Source organism: Dreissena polymorpha, chromosome 13, assembly GCF_020536995.1.
Source record: "Dreissena polymorpha isolate Duluth1 chromosome 13, UMN_Dpol_1.0, whole genome shotgun sequence".
NCBI classification, from domain to species: domain Eukaryota; kingdom Metazoa; phylum Mollusca; class Bivalvia; order Myida; family Dreissenidae; genus Dreissena; species Dreissena polymorpha.
The window spans coordinates 23131920-23148641 of NC_068367.1; the positions used below are offsets into that span (position 1 = coordinate 23131920).

The 16722-nt window shown below is 35.8% G+C and overlaps 1 protein-coding gene across 4 annotated transcripts in view; it reads left to right on the forward strand.

Moving 5' to 3' along the window:
• The window catches only part of LOC127855114 (nostrin-like), a 66028-nt gene that overhangs the window by 3548 nt on the left and 45758 nt on the right, over positions 1–16722 (forward strand). For 2 of the 4 annotated variants that reach the window (XR_008037354.1, XM_052390487.1), the window contains exon 1: positions 11993–12316. The exons of 1 other annotated variant lie outside the window; for it this stretch is intronic. Coding sequence is in view for 2 of the 3 variants with exons in the window: in XM_052390487.1 (XP_052246447.1) it covers positions 12155–12316 (162 nt within the window). In the remaining variant the exon portion in view is untranslated. Of the gene's footprint in view, positions 1–11988; positions 12317–16722 lie in introns of those variants that run through there. One more of the 4 variants, XM_052390488.1, reaches the window with a different exon arrangement.

The following is a 16722-nucleotide window of genomic DNA, read 5'->3' on the forward strand; positions in this document are numbered from 1 at the left end:
GGAAGGGAAAAAATTCAAACATCAGTAAATAAAGCCTCTCAATTTAATTGTTTAACAGTAACATTTCAGAAAATAAAACATCTAAATTTAATTGTTTAACTGTTACATTTGGTCATTTGGCTAATATGATGCACATAAACAAATAACCCCCATAAAACTTGACAATAGCAGTAAAAACACCGACTGTAACACTCACGCTTCCGTGATTTCAGTGCACTCTACACTGTAGGTCGCTTACATCGTCGTTAATCAATATTTGCAACTGACAAACGCTGGCCGCTTATGCTCGGTCGCGTGCTTTTCGACTCGCAGTACATTTTCGGATAGGATTTTACCGATTTTTTTAAATTCACCACTTTAAAAAAATTGGAGCCACTTAAAAAAAATTAGCGCCATTTGGCGCCAATGGCGATCGACAGCGGAACCCCTGGATAACTCAAGAACGCTAACGCCTAGGATCATGAAATTCATAGGTACATTGATCATGACTCACAGATGACCCCTATTGATTTTCAGGTCCTAGGTCAAAGGTCAAGGTCACGGTGACTCAAACCAGTAAAATGCTTTCGGATGATAACTCAAGAACACTTATGCCTAGGATCTTGAAACTTTAAAGGTACATTGATCATGACTGGCAGATGACCCCTATTGATTTTCAGGTCACTAGGTCAAAGGTCACGGTGACTTGACACAGAAAAATGGTTTCCGGATGATAACTCAAGAACGCTTAAGCCTGGGATCATGAAACTTCATAGGTACATTGATCATGACTCACAGATGACCCCTATTGATTTTCAGGTCACTAGGTCAAAGGTCAAGGTCACTGTGACTCGACATAGTAAAATGGTTTCCGGATGATAACTCAAGAGCGCTTAAACCTAGGATCATGAAACTTCATAGGAACATTGATCATGACTCGCAGATGACCCGAATTGATTTTCAGGTCACTAGGTCAAAGGTCAAGGTCACGGTGACCCAACGCAGTAAAATGGATTCAGGATGATAACTCAAGAAAGCTTACGCATAGGATCATCAAACTTCATAGGTACATTGATCATGACTGGCAGATGACTCCTATTAATTTTCAGGTCACTAGGTCAAAGGTCAAGGTCACGGTGACTGGAACCAGTAAAATGGTTTCTGGATGATGACTCAACAACGCTTACGCCTAGGATCATGAAACTTCATAGGTACATTGATCATGACTCGCACATGACCCCTATTGATTTTCAGGTCACTAGGTCAAAGGTCAATGTCACAGTGACAAAAAACATATTCACACAATGGCTGCTACTACGACTGACAGCCCATATGAGGGGCATGCATGTTTTACAAACACAGTCTTCGAATGAGCCTATAAGCCCGAAGCCCGAGTCGATTCTTGGGCCTGTAGGTCGATCCTAAATGCTTATAAAATAGCCCTACCGGTCGATTAAATATTTGAGCGTAAAAATTGTAAACAAACGGAAAAACTGAAACTTCTATGATCAATAACCTGATTTATACGCGTTTTTAAGAGGCATGATTTAATTCGCTATTTAAATGCCTAAAATGACATTATACAAAGTCATGTAAAAGAATGAACACGTGCGGCCGCCATTTTTCTAAACTGTCATATAAACATCCGGGTATGTTGCTATTTAAAGTAATGATGCAATTGACGTCCAATCGAAATGAGGTTATTCAAACTGAACATGCGTAAACCACGTTCCGGGATGTTTGCGCATCGGGAACTTCGTAATGTTTTAAAATAATGACCAATCAAGAAGCGTATTTAATTTTAGAAGCGTTTTCCAAAAGTGTATTTATAATTCATGAACAATGGACGAAGCAATTTTTCAATAAAAATAAAAGAGTTTGTAAGGGATGTTGTACGCATTGGGTTAAAAACAAATTGATCCTTATTACAGTTATATTTCCATGTGTTTTAATCATTTATTCTTGGGTAATAGAGGACGTTTTTTTTCAACAAATTATTTAAAATTTTAGTACTTTCGTTTATTCTGTAATCTCATTCTGCTACATGACCTACTTTGCTACTTATAATCTGTTTACGAATATACAATACTTTTCACGGTTAACACATGCTTATTAAAACATCGGGAGTAAATCATTGTCACTTGGTAGATTGGGCAATTAAAACACCCAGTGGCATTTTTTTCTGCAGCCACATGCCGACAAGTCAGAAATTCACCGGCGATTTTCCTAGTAATAATACGATAATAATCTGTTATTTTAATAGCTTGATGTTTTTTAAGTTCTTCGGATATTTTTTAAACATGATAATAATTCAATTTGCTTTAAAATAAAACCAAACACCGGTCAAACTGATTAATGGAATCATTTAATTTGAATGAGAACATGTGTAACACCCTGATGTCCATTAATGGAAGCACTGCATGTAAATTCGTGGATTTATAGCCCTGAAGTGTGAAAATCAAAGTATACATTTGGGCATTATGAAAGCCTATGATATTAGCACACACATGTGTGGGTTGCAAACAAGCACTTGCTTTAACTTATTTATGCCTAGCGTCTAGAAAAAAGGCCTTTGAAAACAGCGTAGACCCAGATGAGACGCCGCATGATGCGGCGTCTCATCTGGGTCTGCGCTGTTTGCTTAAAGGAATTTCTGTAACTTTGTAAGAAATATTCTAAATATACAAATAAGTATACTAGACATCCCTAATTTTGGAAATAAATTGATCTAATTTAGAAGGATGGGAGAGTCCACTAGGCATAAATAGGTTAATTCTCTAACAAACACCCATCTCAATTTGAAATTGTGGCCAAGTGCATTGCATGACTGTATGTTTGTAATATATGACTGAATAAAGTCTTCGTCTTCATGGACAATTGAATAAAAAATTTAATAAATGTCACAACTCACTTACCATAGTGATTCTTCAACTGATAATAATTTATTATAACCACAGGGAAAAGTTTCTATAGTTTATAGACAAAAATCGAAACTTTTTCCTGTGATAATAACCAGGTATGTGGAATATTATTATTTATGAAATTCAAATACTCAATAATATCAATCAGTTCACAATAATTTTGCAAATGAAGTCACTGGGCGACAATTCAGGACAAATCTTTTACATGTATCAGTTATTTGGTAATTACACCAACACTCTAATTTACATGCATAAACTATTAGAGTCAATTAGAATGCTTAATTAGAAGTGCCTTAGGGAATATTTTGTGGTGTAAATAGACACCTATACGTGCAGATAGCACTGTAGTTTGTACTGCAACTGTGAAAGTATTCATGTCATGGATAGAGAAATATTTTGTGTTCACACTGGATTACACCATAATTCATAACATTAGGACATTGTCTTGTGCAGTTGTGTAAATAGATCAACAGAAGTGGTGTTTATTTTCCCCATCTTGTAATATGATGCCCTTTCCCAGTTCTTGTTGATTGTTTTTGTTGTTGTTTATTCAGGCACTTGGTTTGTTACAAATATAGCACTGATCATGTTTTTAGACAGAACACGAGCAGGAATGTAAAATTGTGTCTCTGAAGAAACATAAATTGTATAGTGGTGAATATTGTAAAGGTGAATTGTGTGTAGTAAGAAAAATATACTGGGGATGGTTTATACTGGAGACAGTTAGATTGAAACCAATATGTGATATGTCTTGTTTTGATTGAGCAAGTTATGTATGTGCCTTTTTGGTGGTGTAAGGTTTTTGAGTCATTATGTTGTATTTCTCTTGAATATTTAGATTTGCCTGTTTTTTTTCTCTTGATCTTTGGAAGTCAATTAAAACAATTCTATTAGTGGAAGGTTAAAGGAGAAGTGATTTTAGCTTAAGCAGAGATGTGCACATTTGAAATGATACAGTTATAAAATAGAACTAAATTGAGATGCTGTAACAGTTATTGGTAAGAACGCTATCAATAGCTTCAGTTGCTTTCAAACATTTTGAAACTTGCATGTTCACAGTTTTGCATAAGGTTATGATAAGTTCCTTCCTTAACAGGGAAACACAAGGTAAATTTACCCATCTTAATTTCCTTGTGGAAGTGTTTAGGCATAAATGTCTAATTAAGATTTTTCCCTTACTCAAATGTTCAAGAAAATCCCTGCCAAATAAATGAATCCTACTACAAGTATTTTTTCTGCTTATTTGAGAGAAGTCACTGAAACATTGGCAACATAACCTCTTTGACATTATTGAGTTTAGTGTAAGGGATGTACACGGTTAGATATTGGGGAAGGCTCCACTTTTCTGTGCACAGTTGTTTGTATGACACATGCAAATTGTGGTCCTGTTAAATATACTTGTTATACCCCCACAAACAAAGTTAAGGGGGGTATATAGGAGTGAGCTTGTTGGTCGGTCTGTCGGTCGGTCAGTCCGTATTAAGTGTCCGCTCTCTTATTCAAGTTGTTTTCAGCCGATCTTCACCAAACTTGGTCAGATGTTGTTTCTTGATGATGTCTAGTTAAAGCGGGTATATACGATTTTTTATATGTGTTTTATTGTAATATATTGATAAAATATGTTACAATAACACAAAATAGGCAAGAAAAATTATACATTAAAGCCGAATTTCATAAAATGCAGCAAAGACAAATTAGCACCCCGAGCCGATAGTGACGTACATATTTTCCTACAATAACCGAAACATTCGTCTTTGTATTATAAACCGTTAAACTACGAGGGGTGTTCCAGAAATTCGTGGATTTTCGCTATAACTTATTAGTTTGCTGGTAAAAGTCAATGAAATTTACATATTATACAAACCAATTATCACAGACTTTATATATAAGCTAAAAATGCATGAATTCCATAAAGCGCGTTTGAAACGCGTTGCCATAGAGACCTCAGTAACAACATGCGGCGCACGCTTGTATTTTATTATAAGTATGAACGTTACGCGAATTTAAATTTGGTTTAAATGTCGTTGATAAACAGAATTTACGGCAAATTTCATGTTACAGCGCCTAAGTCATCCTTACAGCCCGTATTTGGCCCCTATGGACTTCCACGTCTTCCCGGAAGTTAAATCACAGTTGCGCGGTATTCGCTTTGCAAGTAAACAGGAACTTACAGTTGCAGCAAAGCGAATCGTGTCGTCTTTTGACGCTGACTGGTATAGAGACACTTTTGACAAGTGGATATCCCGACACATAAAGTGCATTTGCGTTGGAGGTGATTATGTGGAAAAGATTTGACAGTTGTTAACTTCATAACGTCATTGATGTTGAACAGAAACGTTACACGTGCGTTGGTGTGCGCATTGTGCACATGTTTAAATCTCTGATATATATTTATTGTTGTATGTATTTCCATGATATTTGGAGAGTAGATTTGGAAAGGACGAAATATTCTTAACATGCTATTTGTTTGTCCATTTATGTTATCAAATGAAAGTTATAGCGAAAATCCACGAACTTCTGGAACACCCCTCGTAAGTTTAGATGCACATCGTACATGTATGGTATACATGCTGGCAAATTCGGCTGTACAGCCGTTTTCAATTTCAGAATTAAATATCAAGCTTATTTCGCATGTTTCGACACATGTTCTTCTTAACTTTTATTTTAATTTATATTAAAATATATACAGTCCGACCTGCCCGAGCGACTGCCTGTTAATAGCGACCAACAGTCAATAACGACCACACCGATTTCCTCCCGAACAATTTCACTATATATTGAACCTGCGAATAAAGCCCACCTGTGAACAAAGACCAACGACCACCATTTTACATTCCCAAATCTACATTTTGATAGCTTACAACGACCACTGCAATCATAAAAATCAACGATTTCGCAACTTTCAAAACACAAAATGGCCGCCAGGACGCTGCGTGGTCACGTGATACACATCTTACCAGTGGACTGTCGGTCGCTATGGAGATATTGGCAAGTGACAGTTTATTGCACTCGATAGCAGTTGTTTGTTTATTTAACATGCATTGCTAATTGGTAGTCGCCTGCTTCGTTTATGCATTTGACAGTTTGTCAAAAGTGTAAAAATTTGCCTTTGTATTTAAGTGACTCGCGATTAATGTACTAATTGCCGAAAATATCAAAGACAAATTTGGGGGTTTCATTAACTCATTAAGGAAATTAACGGTTTCATATCATTTACGATGCCTAATAAAGACAAACATTTTGATAGTCATTCTCTTCTTAAATTTCTCAGTAATAAGACGTTCATAGATTATGGAAAAGTAAATTGCCAGTTCAAGTTAACCATCATGGCTTCCAAGCGTAAGTTCTTGACGTTGGAAGAACGCGTTAAGGTCATTAGTTTGTTAGGTAAAGGACACAGTTGTAGAGGAGTGGCTAGTGATCTTGGTGTAGGAAAAACTCAAATTCAGAGCATTTTAAAGCGTTAACATGAGATTATGGACGAATTCGAGGAGAACGTAAACTGTGAAAGTAAACGCCCTAAGCGTGAGTCGGAATTCGCGTCAGTGAATGACTTAGTGCATTTACTGGTTGTGTAGTAGTGATTCATGTATTTCATGTATAAATGTTTGCTATGTTATGTGTATTTTGTACTTTGTTCTTTGTAGAATTACATGTACATGTACGTATACATGTATGTCAAATCCCTTGAGTGGTCTTTATTGACAGGTTGGACTGTATATAATAAGTTTTTTTACACAGTTTTTATAAATTCATAAATATTTGACAAAATCGTATATACCCGCTTTAAGGCATTGGTATCAGCTAAGAAAAATTTGGACCTTTTGATTATTATGACTAAGCCTGTATTGTTTGCTATAAAGCCTAACTGTGATTAAAACTGATATTCATTTTGTTGCGTTTAAAGTAAACATTAAAAGATTGTACAGTACATGCAGCTGGTGTCTCTGCTACTCATTAGTTTTCAAAATTCATACATATAACAGGTAAAACTGAATATAAAGCATTGTTACTGTAACACATTGTATTCTTTAATTGATCTCTTATTATAAGAACTGCACAATGCATACTGGTGAGTGTGTTAAATGTGAAGGATTGGAAAGTATCTGATAGCATGCCAGGGTTTTTTGTTTACATTTTGATCACAAATACCAACCTTTGCTATATATATATATAATTGCCGCTTTTATAGAGCATGATAGTTTTCTCTTGGGCCCATCACAAACTAAGGGGAGTCAATGAGCTGGAATCTAGCTAATTTCTAATCATGCATACAAGGTCATATTGTTATGGCCATTTAAAAAAAGGACCTTAGAAATTCCTGATTTTCTCTCTCTTTTCACACGTAACTAGGAAGTTTTCTTCCATAGCCATTACATTCCTTTTACATTATCAGCGCAGATTGAGGAAGATTTCAATAATTAGATGTAGCTTTATCCATTTTCAGCTCGGCTGTTTTCGGAGAAAGCCCGAGCTATTGTCATAGCCTGCTCGTCGACCGCTGTCCGCCGGCGTCGTGCTAATACCTTAACATTGCTTCTAAAATCAAAGTGCTTCCACCTACAGCTTTGAAACTTCATATGTAGATGCACCTTGATGAGTTCTACACGCCACACCCATTTTGGGTCACTAGGTCAAAGGTCAAGGTCACTGTGACCTAAAAAAAAACACAAACACATTCGGTCAAGCTTTCATTTATTCAAAACTGCACCCGCAGCCGAGCGTGGCACCTGTTATGCGGTGCTCTTGTTTAACAAATTAGAAGCGGAAAAGCATTGTTACTCTTTACCTTTACTGCGCACAAAGGCCTCATGGTGAGCCTATTTTATCCATTTGCTTGATATCGGTACTTTAAAAAAATGGGCAAACATAATTTTTTTGAAGCCTCAATTCCGCTGAACTGATAAAAACTTGGTCATTATGCAATGGTGTTGGTTCTAAATATGTAAACACGTCACCAAACAAGCCTTTTGTTGATTCTTGATCATCATCGGAGACTGACAACGTTGAAATTTCAAGCAGTAAGCCCATCTTGGGTTGGGGGAGAGAATGTTTACTTTCACCTTCCTTATACATGTTCCTATAAAAAATATGTTACTTATTGAAAGACTAACATTGTGCATGTGAGATGGGTAAAAAGCACTGACTTGTATTGTTTAGTTGTAAGATCTTTTAAATTAAAAGGAAAAAATAAATAAATTTACTTACAGTCTTATCTGGTACCTTTCAGTCCTAACTAATTGACGCCAATATATTTATTGTCTGCGGGTGCATGTTTGGTTTCGTCAAAATGAAAGTTAGTGTTACCATAGAAATGAAGAAAAAAACGGATATTGATGACTTTTGGAAAACTGGAAACTTTAATGGGGTTTGTATTAGTTTTAATTTTACCCCTTGGATGTTAATTATGACCCATATGGCACCCATTGAACCTATTTAAATAAAATATAGTTTTTTATATACAGGTCTACCCTTTAAAAATACTCTTTAAAATTTAAGTATCACACTATATTAACAAATGGGTAAGGGTTGTACCCATGAAATTTCTCTAGACCAAAGAAAATAACTTCCTTGAAAGCAAAAAAATCCCTATGAGCATATGAAAACCTTATAAGCCCCTTTGGCTTCAATCAATGGAATTGTATATCTTAAATAGACTGTGGCAGATGTTAAATATTCCTTCATATTTACATTACAATTATTCAGCAGGCTGTTGTAAAGGGTGGGGAAAGGTAGGGGAGGGGGGGTATTTCACTCATGGTAACTACCTGCTGCCAACAGACTCACTAAGGTTCCAGCATTGAGCGTTAATCAACTGTATCTGTGACAGAAATGTTAAGCAAATGCTACAGTATGGTGTGCAACCCTCGCAATATTGGCATCATATATTCTCGATGTCTGGACTACAAGTCTGGAATAAGCATGCTACAAAGTGATTTGTGAGGATTTGATGACTTAATCATGATTGGAAGATTTAAGAAGTGAATTTTAATTGTAATTTTGTGAGGATACTTGACAGTACCTTCACTTGCACTTGGATAGAATTTCAAGGAGATAGTAAAGAGTTTTATTTGTATTTTGTTTTGGTAGTTAGTATTAAAAAGGGCTTTGGATTTTCTGTGTTGCAGTTGTTGCCTACTGTACAGTTTTTTGCTGTTTTTTCTTTCTTACAACATGAACAGCTATTATGTATGTGGTATGTTTCGCTAAATATTCTTGGCAAATGTTTCTTGATTATTTGCGTGAAGCAGTTCTAGAGGTCTCTGTAAATGCATCTCTTTGTGTATTATTATAAACCTTTTGTATTCAGCAAAGTGTAGTAACAACTAAGCTAAGGACTTCAGCTGCTAAATGCCACAGAAATGCAACTGTTATGTATAGTTTGTTAATTTTGATTCTCATCTTAATGTATTTAATTAATTTCTTTAACCTTCAAGGTTTTTATTTTGTCTTTTGTTAACACAAACATGATATACATTAATGAAATTGTCTAATGTAATTAAGGAGGTATATTAATATTTGAACTATTACAACAAAGAGTTTATCTTTATCAGATATGTGTGCAACATAATTACTACACTGGTGTTTTTAATAAGTCTCCACCATCTGTAGACTGTATGTTCTTTCAAAGTTTTTTTGTCTCAGTACAATTATTTACCAGCAACAGTGTCACCTCAGGTTCTATTAATTCATACCTAAAAAAACTTATTATGCCCCCCTTTGAAGGAGAGGGGGTATATTGTTTTGCACATGTCGGTCGGTCTGTCCACCAAATGGTTTGCGGATGATAACTCAAGAACGCTTACGCCTAGGATCATGAAACTTCATAGGTACATTGATCATGACTCTCAGATGACCCCTATTGATTTTCAGGTCACTAGGTCAAAGGTCAAGGTTATGGTGACTAGAACCAGTAAAATGGTTTTCGGATGATAACTCAAGAACGCTTATGCCTAGGATCATGAAACTTCATAGGTACATTGATCATGACTCGCAGATAACCCGTTTAGATTTTCAGGTCACTAGGTCAAAGGTCACGGTGACTTGACACAGAAAAATGGTTTCCGTATGATAACACAAGAATGCTTACGCCTAGGATAATGAAACTTCATACGTACATTGATCATGACTCACAGATGACCCCTATTGATTTTCAGGTCACTAGGTCAAAGCTAAGGTCAAGGTACAGTGACTCGAACCAGTAAAATGGTTTCTGGATAATAACTCAAGAACGCTTACGCCTAGGATCATGAAACTTCATAGGTACATTGATCATGACTCGCAGATGACCCGTATTGATTTTCAGGTCACTAGGTCAAAGGTCAAGGTAACAGTGACTTGACAGAGTAAAATGGTTTCCGGATGATAACTCAAGAAAGCTTACGCCTACGATCATAAAACTTCATAGGTACATTGATCCTGACTGGCAGATGACCCGTATTGATTTTCAGGTCACTAGGTTAAAGGTCAAGGTCACTGTGACTAGAACCAGTAAAATGGTTTCCGGATGATAACTCAAGAACGCTTACGCCTAGGATCATGAAACTTCATAGGTACATTGATTATGACTCGCAAATGACCCGTATTGATTTTCAGGTCACTAGGTCAAAAGTCAAGGTCACGGTGACTCAACACATAAAAATTGTTTCCGGATGATAACACAAGAACGCTTATGCCTAGGATCATGAAACTTCATAGGTACATTGATCATGACTTGCAGATGACCCCTATTGATTTTCAGGTCACTAGGTCAAAGGTCAAGGTCACAGTGACAAAAAACGTATTCACACAATGGCTGCCACTTTAACTGACAGCCCATATTGGGGGCATGCATGTTTTACAAACAGCCCTTGTTTTAACATGTATTTGAGTTGTTTTCTTTGCTACACAGTTGTATGCCTAATGTAAAACAATACAGGTGGTTTGGGCAATTTAACATCTTTTTGTCATGCAGCTAATTAGGTTGCACAACAACATAATATACGTATCATGGTGGCTATCAGTATTGTGTGAACATGCTGAAATATTTTCAAAAAAACTGAATTTGGAACTTAAGAGGAGTTGTTATCATGGATTAATACCAAGTAACATTGTTCAATGAGCTATAACTAATATTGGTTACAGTGAAATCTATTGTGTTTTAATTGATGAAATATTATTAATAATTAAGAAAGATTAATGAAGAATGTTTTCTGCGGGTTAGGTTGGGAACTACATGCATAGAACACATTTCTGTTGGTAACAACGTAGGGTGCTATCAAATATAATTTTGTATTGATCTCATTAGGGTATTCCCAGACAAATTCCACTGAATTCAGGTTTCCTTGTTATTTTTAGAAATTTTATGACCAACAAATATCCTTGTTAACTTGAATGGTGTGTCAGTTACAATCAGCCAATATAGCCTTGCAATGAAGTTTTATTTTGGCTTCTGTGTCTTGAATTCTGGGGATTGTTTTTCCTTCAAGACATTGTTTACCTGCTTAAATTGTCTCCTTCATTGCGTGACATTATATGATTTGGCATAATTTGGTTTGGGTAAAATTGGCTGAACGACAAGAATTTAAATGAAGGGCACAGAAATTTACTGGAATACTCATGTTTGTCAGCAATTGCTTGACCTACATAAAGTTTAAATGGCTTTTGCAAATATAAGTGTTTATAATGTGTGCTGAAAGTTTTCAGTCTGTTCCTGGAGTAATTTGACTAAGAGTGCTGAAAATAAATCGTTTGTCTTCAGTGTTAAAAATAACAGAATATATTACATGTATAATAGGAAAGTAATTTGGTTGTAAGTCTTGATTGTCTAGTGCTTGTTTCAATGTTGGCAGGAGAACTTTGCCTATAAACTGATTAATGTGTTTGTAATAAAAACTAGTTTGAAACAGAGATGCCTCAATACAGTTTTGTTGACTAATGAAAAGTCACTTAAACTCAAATGTTTAGATTCAGGGCAGTAAGATAGTCATTCTGAATGACAGTTCTTCCCCGTTTGACAGAAATTTTGTGTACTGAAACAATTGTGAACTGTGTAAATTTCAAATCAAAAGATTGAACAAAGTGAATTTTATTTACCTTGTGAACAATTTGATTGAATACTCGTTTAGCCATTCAGAAGAAAATACTTTGTTTGACTTTTGATTAGAGTTATTGCAAAAATTTTCGAAATAAGAAAAGGGTGCTTATACAGTTTTTGTGTGAATTTGCTGTGGAAACATTCTGACCCAAATGGGCTGTGCAATGGTGCTCTAGGCATGGGCTCCCACCACCACAGGCACTGTTCACACTGCCATACATGCAGGGAACAAGGGCACAGTCACATGTTCGGGCCCATAAGTCACATGATCCCTGGGCACTGGCAGTCATGGATCAGTGCACAGATACAGACACCAGAGGAAACAGAGCGGGTCGCAAAGGTTTGTATGCAGTGAGAGACTTGGTCTATTGATATGAGCCACGTTCGGAGAAAACTGGGCTTAATGCATGTGCGTCAATTGTTGTCCCAGATTAGCTTGTTTTGACTGCACAGGCTAATCTGGGACGACACTTTACCCACATGCATTAAACCCAGTTTTCTCAGAACAAGACTCATATAGGACGTGCTTGTGCATAGTCCCTCTGGTGCTGTCAGTGAAATTACCAGGTTTGACAATTTGCAAGCAATTCTTATGTTTTTACTCTAGTCAAAGAAATTATGTTAAAAGTCGCCTGTTTGAAACCGACAATCAGAGTAAATCAGGTTGAGAATTTAAAAGGGCAGGGCTAGTGAGATTGTGCTGGTTACAATCATTGTAAGTGTCCGTATTCGGTTAGATTGGCCTAAATAAAATACAATAGAAACTTCACTTTTCATGTAATTTTTACCCAACTTAAACACTTACACAATTATGTACAATTAACTTATTACCATTCAGAAGTAATCATGGTCAAACCATGTTTTAATCATGTTTTAAAAATTATTGTTCATGTTTGAAACATGTCAAGAAAACATGTTTAGTCATTTGTTTAACTATGATATAAACATATTGGAAACATTATTGATTACGTTTTAACATTGAAAATATAACCAAAACATTTTTTATCATGGCCAACAAAGGCCGAGTTTATTTCATTATAAGGCTAAGATATGGCAATGAACTACTGCCATCAAACTGTTTCGACTATATTTATGCAACCATGATATACCGTAATTACTCTATGTTTTCGGACATTTAAAAATAATAATTTTTTTTCGTGTCCGAAAACTTAGATACAACAAATATTCACAAAATACAGGTGTCCGAAAACTTAGAGTCGAAAATTGAAGTGTCCGAAAATAGCGTCCATTGTATCAACCACTACAGGTAATTGCACCCGCTTGTAAAATACCATGCCGTTAAGTATAAATTACAGTTATTTATGTTTGCACTGCCTTTTAAATAATTTTAATTGCTTAATTTATTTGACAGAAAGTTACTACAAGGTTGTACTTTGACCAACGAGTTCAAAGATGAGCATGTGATCTACCGATACTCTCTAGTATGAACCTGTAATTAACGCAATAAAAAAGAAAACTGTGAATTCTTTGTTATTTCCAATAGTTGTTGTCTAACACCTTCCATTGTTCGTAAAACTTGCAATAGGGTGCATCACACTTTGAAGCGTTTAGTATTTGTCACAGTCATTTTACTGAGAAGAGGTATTGCCATTGCTGCAGATAATTAAACTGTTAATTGGCACTACCCCTGGTAATTGTCATAACGCTTATGCTATCGGGCGAAACCATTGTTTTATACCGGTTTACAAGGTTATTTACCCAATAACGTAAATACAATGGTCCGTGGCCCTCAGGCATGCACCTGCCATGTTTTATGATGTTAATCTGGTTGTAAAACCCCATGACCGAAGTGTCATTAGATATCAAAAACAGTACCGATTTTTGGTAAAATAGCGCTGTAAAATATACTGTCCGAAAACTTAGAGACATTAATCATACATGCAATAATTTTTTAGGTCCAAAGCGGGACATTCCATAAAAAATTGTCGGGACATTTGACCAAAAAGCAGGACACCTAAAACGATTTATCATTCCACCTTTACTGTAGTCAGTATAGTACTAAAAAAACTCTTGATACTTTTATTCAAGACATAAAACATCTGATATGAAGCATGAAATCTAAAACCTAACAATAACAGTTTTATTAAATAAGACAATAGCAAACAACGAAGATAATATTCATCTTTCTTATAGTACAAAATCTGGAACATTACGACAACAATACTCATTGTATTACTTTCAATGGCAAACATTAACGCAGGGGAGGCTATCCAGTACACTGAAAGTACCGGTTACAGTAATCTATCTACCGAACAGTTACATCAGCTTGACACGGAATGCGCGGAAAGATGGTTTTTAAGCATGTTTCCATGCGCAGTTTTTTACTTGTCAATTGTCGCGGCTTAATTGGAGTACGGTCAAACTGTCATGCATAGCACCTCGTTGTTTTTAGCTTAATTGGAGTAGGGTCAAACTGTCATGCATAGCACCTCGTTGTTTTTATTACAATTACACCCAAATACACTAGACAGGATGGGTATCACTTATTGGACTGTTTGTTGCGATTTTGGTATATTGCACATTCGGATTATCCCGCTATTTTGGAACTAAACATTGAATGTAAAAGACTCATTAATGACGTAGAATTAATTTTACAAAACAATTGTTTTGTAAACCGTTTCAAACAAAGACAAAAACAAACACATTTTCAACATTTTTTTCATTATAATACAACCAGGGATCATATTTTCCCGCAACATCAATCGGTCCGGATATAAATGGGGAAAAGTATCCGAAATTATGACAAATTACGTTAATATATATATACCATTGATTTTGCCATTCATGACGGTGGTATAATACATGTACAAGTAAAATTCACCTAGGCATTTTTTTATACAGAACGAGTTTTCTCAACTGGTTTTATTATTTGGTATTTCATTGTTGTTTCGTGTGCTGTTTTATCAGACTTTTTCATCGTTGTCAATATTATTAATCTGTGTAAGTCTATACCGATGTTTTAAATTGTTGTCGACTCGATAATAGCTTACAAACATGCACTGAACCAAACAAATGTCTGTGCGTAGGTTGGCTACTGACAACAACAAACCAAATAATTAAGAAATAATTTGTTGTCAAATAACCCACGGCCGATAGTTTAGATGCGTAGGGATTTAATCACGAGAGCGAAGCATTTGAAACCACGCATCTAATTTTCCGGTCGTGAGTTATTCAACAACAAAGTATAAAGTACACAAATAATTTGGATTTTAACACGGTTTTACTAAAGATTTATTCAATGTATATTATTTTTCTTGTGTACTACTTTATGTGAAGTTCCGCCCATAAAAATAACTTTTGGCTGTTCTGTCGATCAGATCCGCGACTTTCATTCATAATTATATTACCGGATTATTACGCTGGTGGAAAATGTATCGGCATGTTTTGTTTAGTTACAGTGCGTGCATTCAGACTCGTCTTTTCGGATGCGTCTTTAATCCGCTGTTCACAAGTTTTTGATTCTTGATCTGACGTGCAATAAACCGGTCCTGACCGGTTTAGAGACTGCACCGAATGGTTTATCACACCTAATAGAGATAAGAATGTCATTAGGGTGTGTTAGCATGTACACTGTGTAATCGATTTCATGACATGGGAATTTTAATAGCAATCAGAATCGGACCGACTGTTTGGGATTATTAATCGGTCTTTCATGACCCCAATCGGTCTAGGACCGACAAAACCGAAAAAAATATGATCCCTGAATACAACTATCGATAGCAATAAGCGACCACTATCTTAAAGACCACCATGGTGTGAATGCCTGATAAAATCAATAATTAGCCAATAAATCGCTGATAAGGTGTCATAAACAACACTGGTACACACGAGAAGAAGGATCGGATTGTTAATTGGGGGCAATAAAGGGATAAGCGGTGGTAAGTGTTAGCGAAACAGAGCTTGACTAGCGAATTTTATTGGGAACCTATAGACCTTACATCGTTTTTTACGAATGTCGGGACAAATCGTCTCATATCGGGACGCCGGGACAAAGGGCCCAAAAGCGGGACTGTCCCGCCGAGATCGGGACGTCTGGCATGTATGCATTAATTATGGACGAAAACTCGTGTGTCCGAAAATTAAGAGTCACGAAAAATTATTATTTTTGCTAAAAAAGGGGTGTCCGAAAACTTAGAGTGTCCGAAAACATAGAGTAATTACGGTAGCCATGTTGGGAAAATGATCTGGTTTTGTAATTCACATACAAAAATAGTAACCATGATGGTTGGAGCTAAATTCATCGCCTTGACAAAGGTGTTTTATATTCAAATCATAGATGAATCGGATTTGACCATGGTAAAAAAACTGCTTCGAACAAAAAACTAAGTTCTGACCTTGATATTGTTTTGTTTTTAAAACACTCTTAACTATATAATTGGTGATGATCCTGATGATGATGATAAGTTTGAACTTCCAATGATATTTAATGGTATGGGAAATGATCAAAACAATTTTTATTTAAAATAAAGGATTATGTTTATTTGCAATTGATTTGACTTTTTAAATGGCCATGTTTACATGGTTGACTATGATTATCACTGATGGACATGGTTGTGAACTTGCTTTAGTCATGAAGTGACCATGTTCCAGACAGGAAAGTTAGAACTGACTATGATGTTGAATGATATGAACATGATCTAAATGATGAAACAAAAGGATTACGTGTTTGTATTTTTGTGTGCTGTTGCTTTGACTTTGAAATGACTATTATCTAAATAATCCACA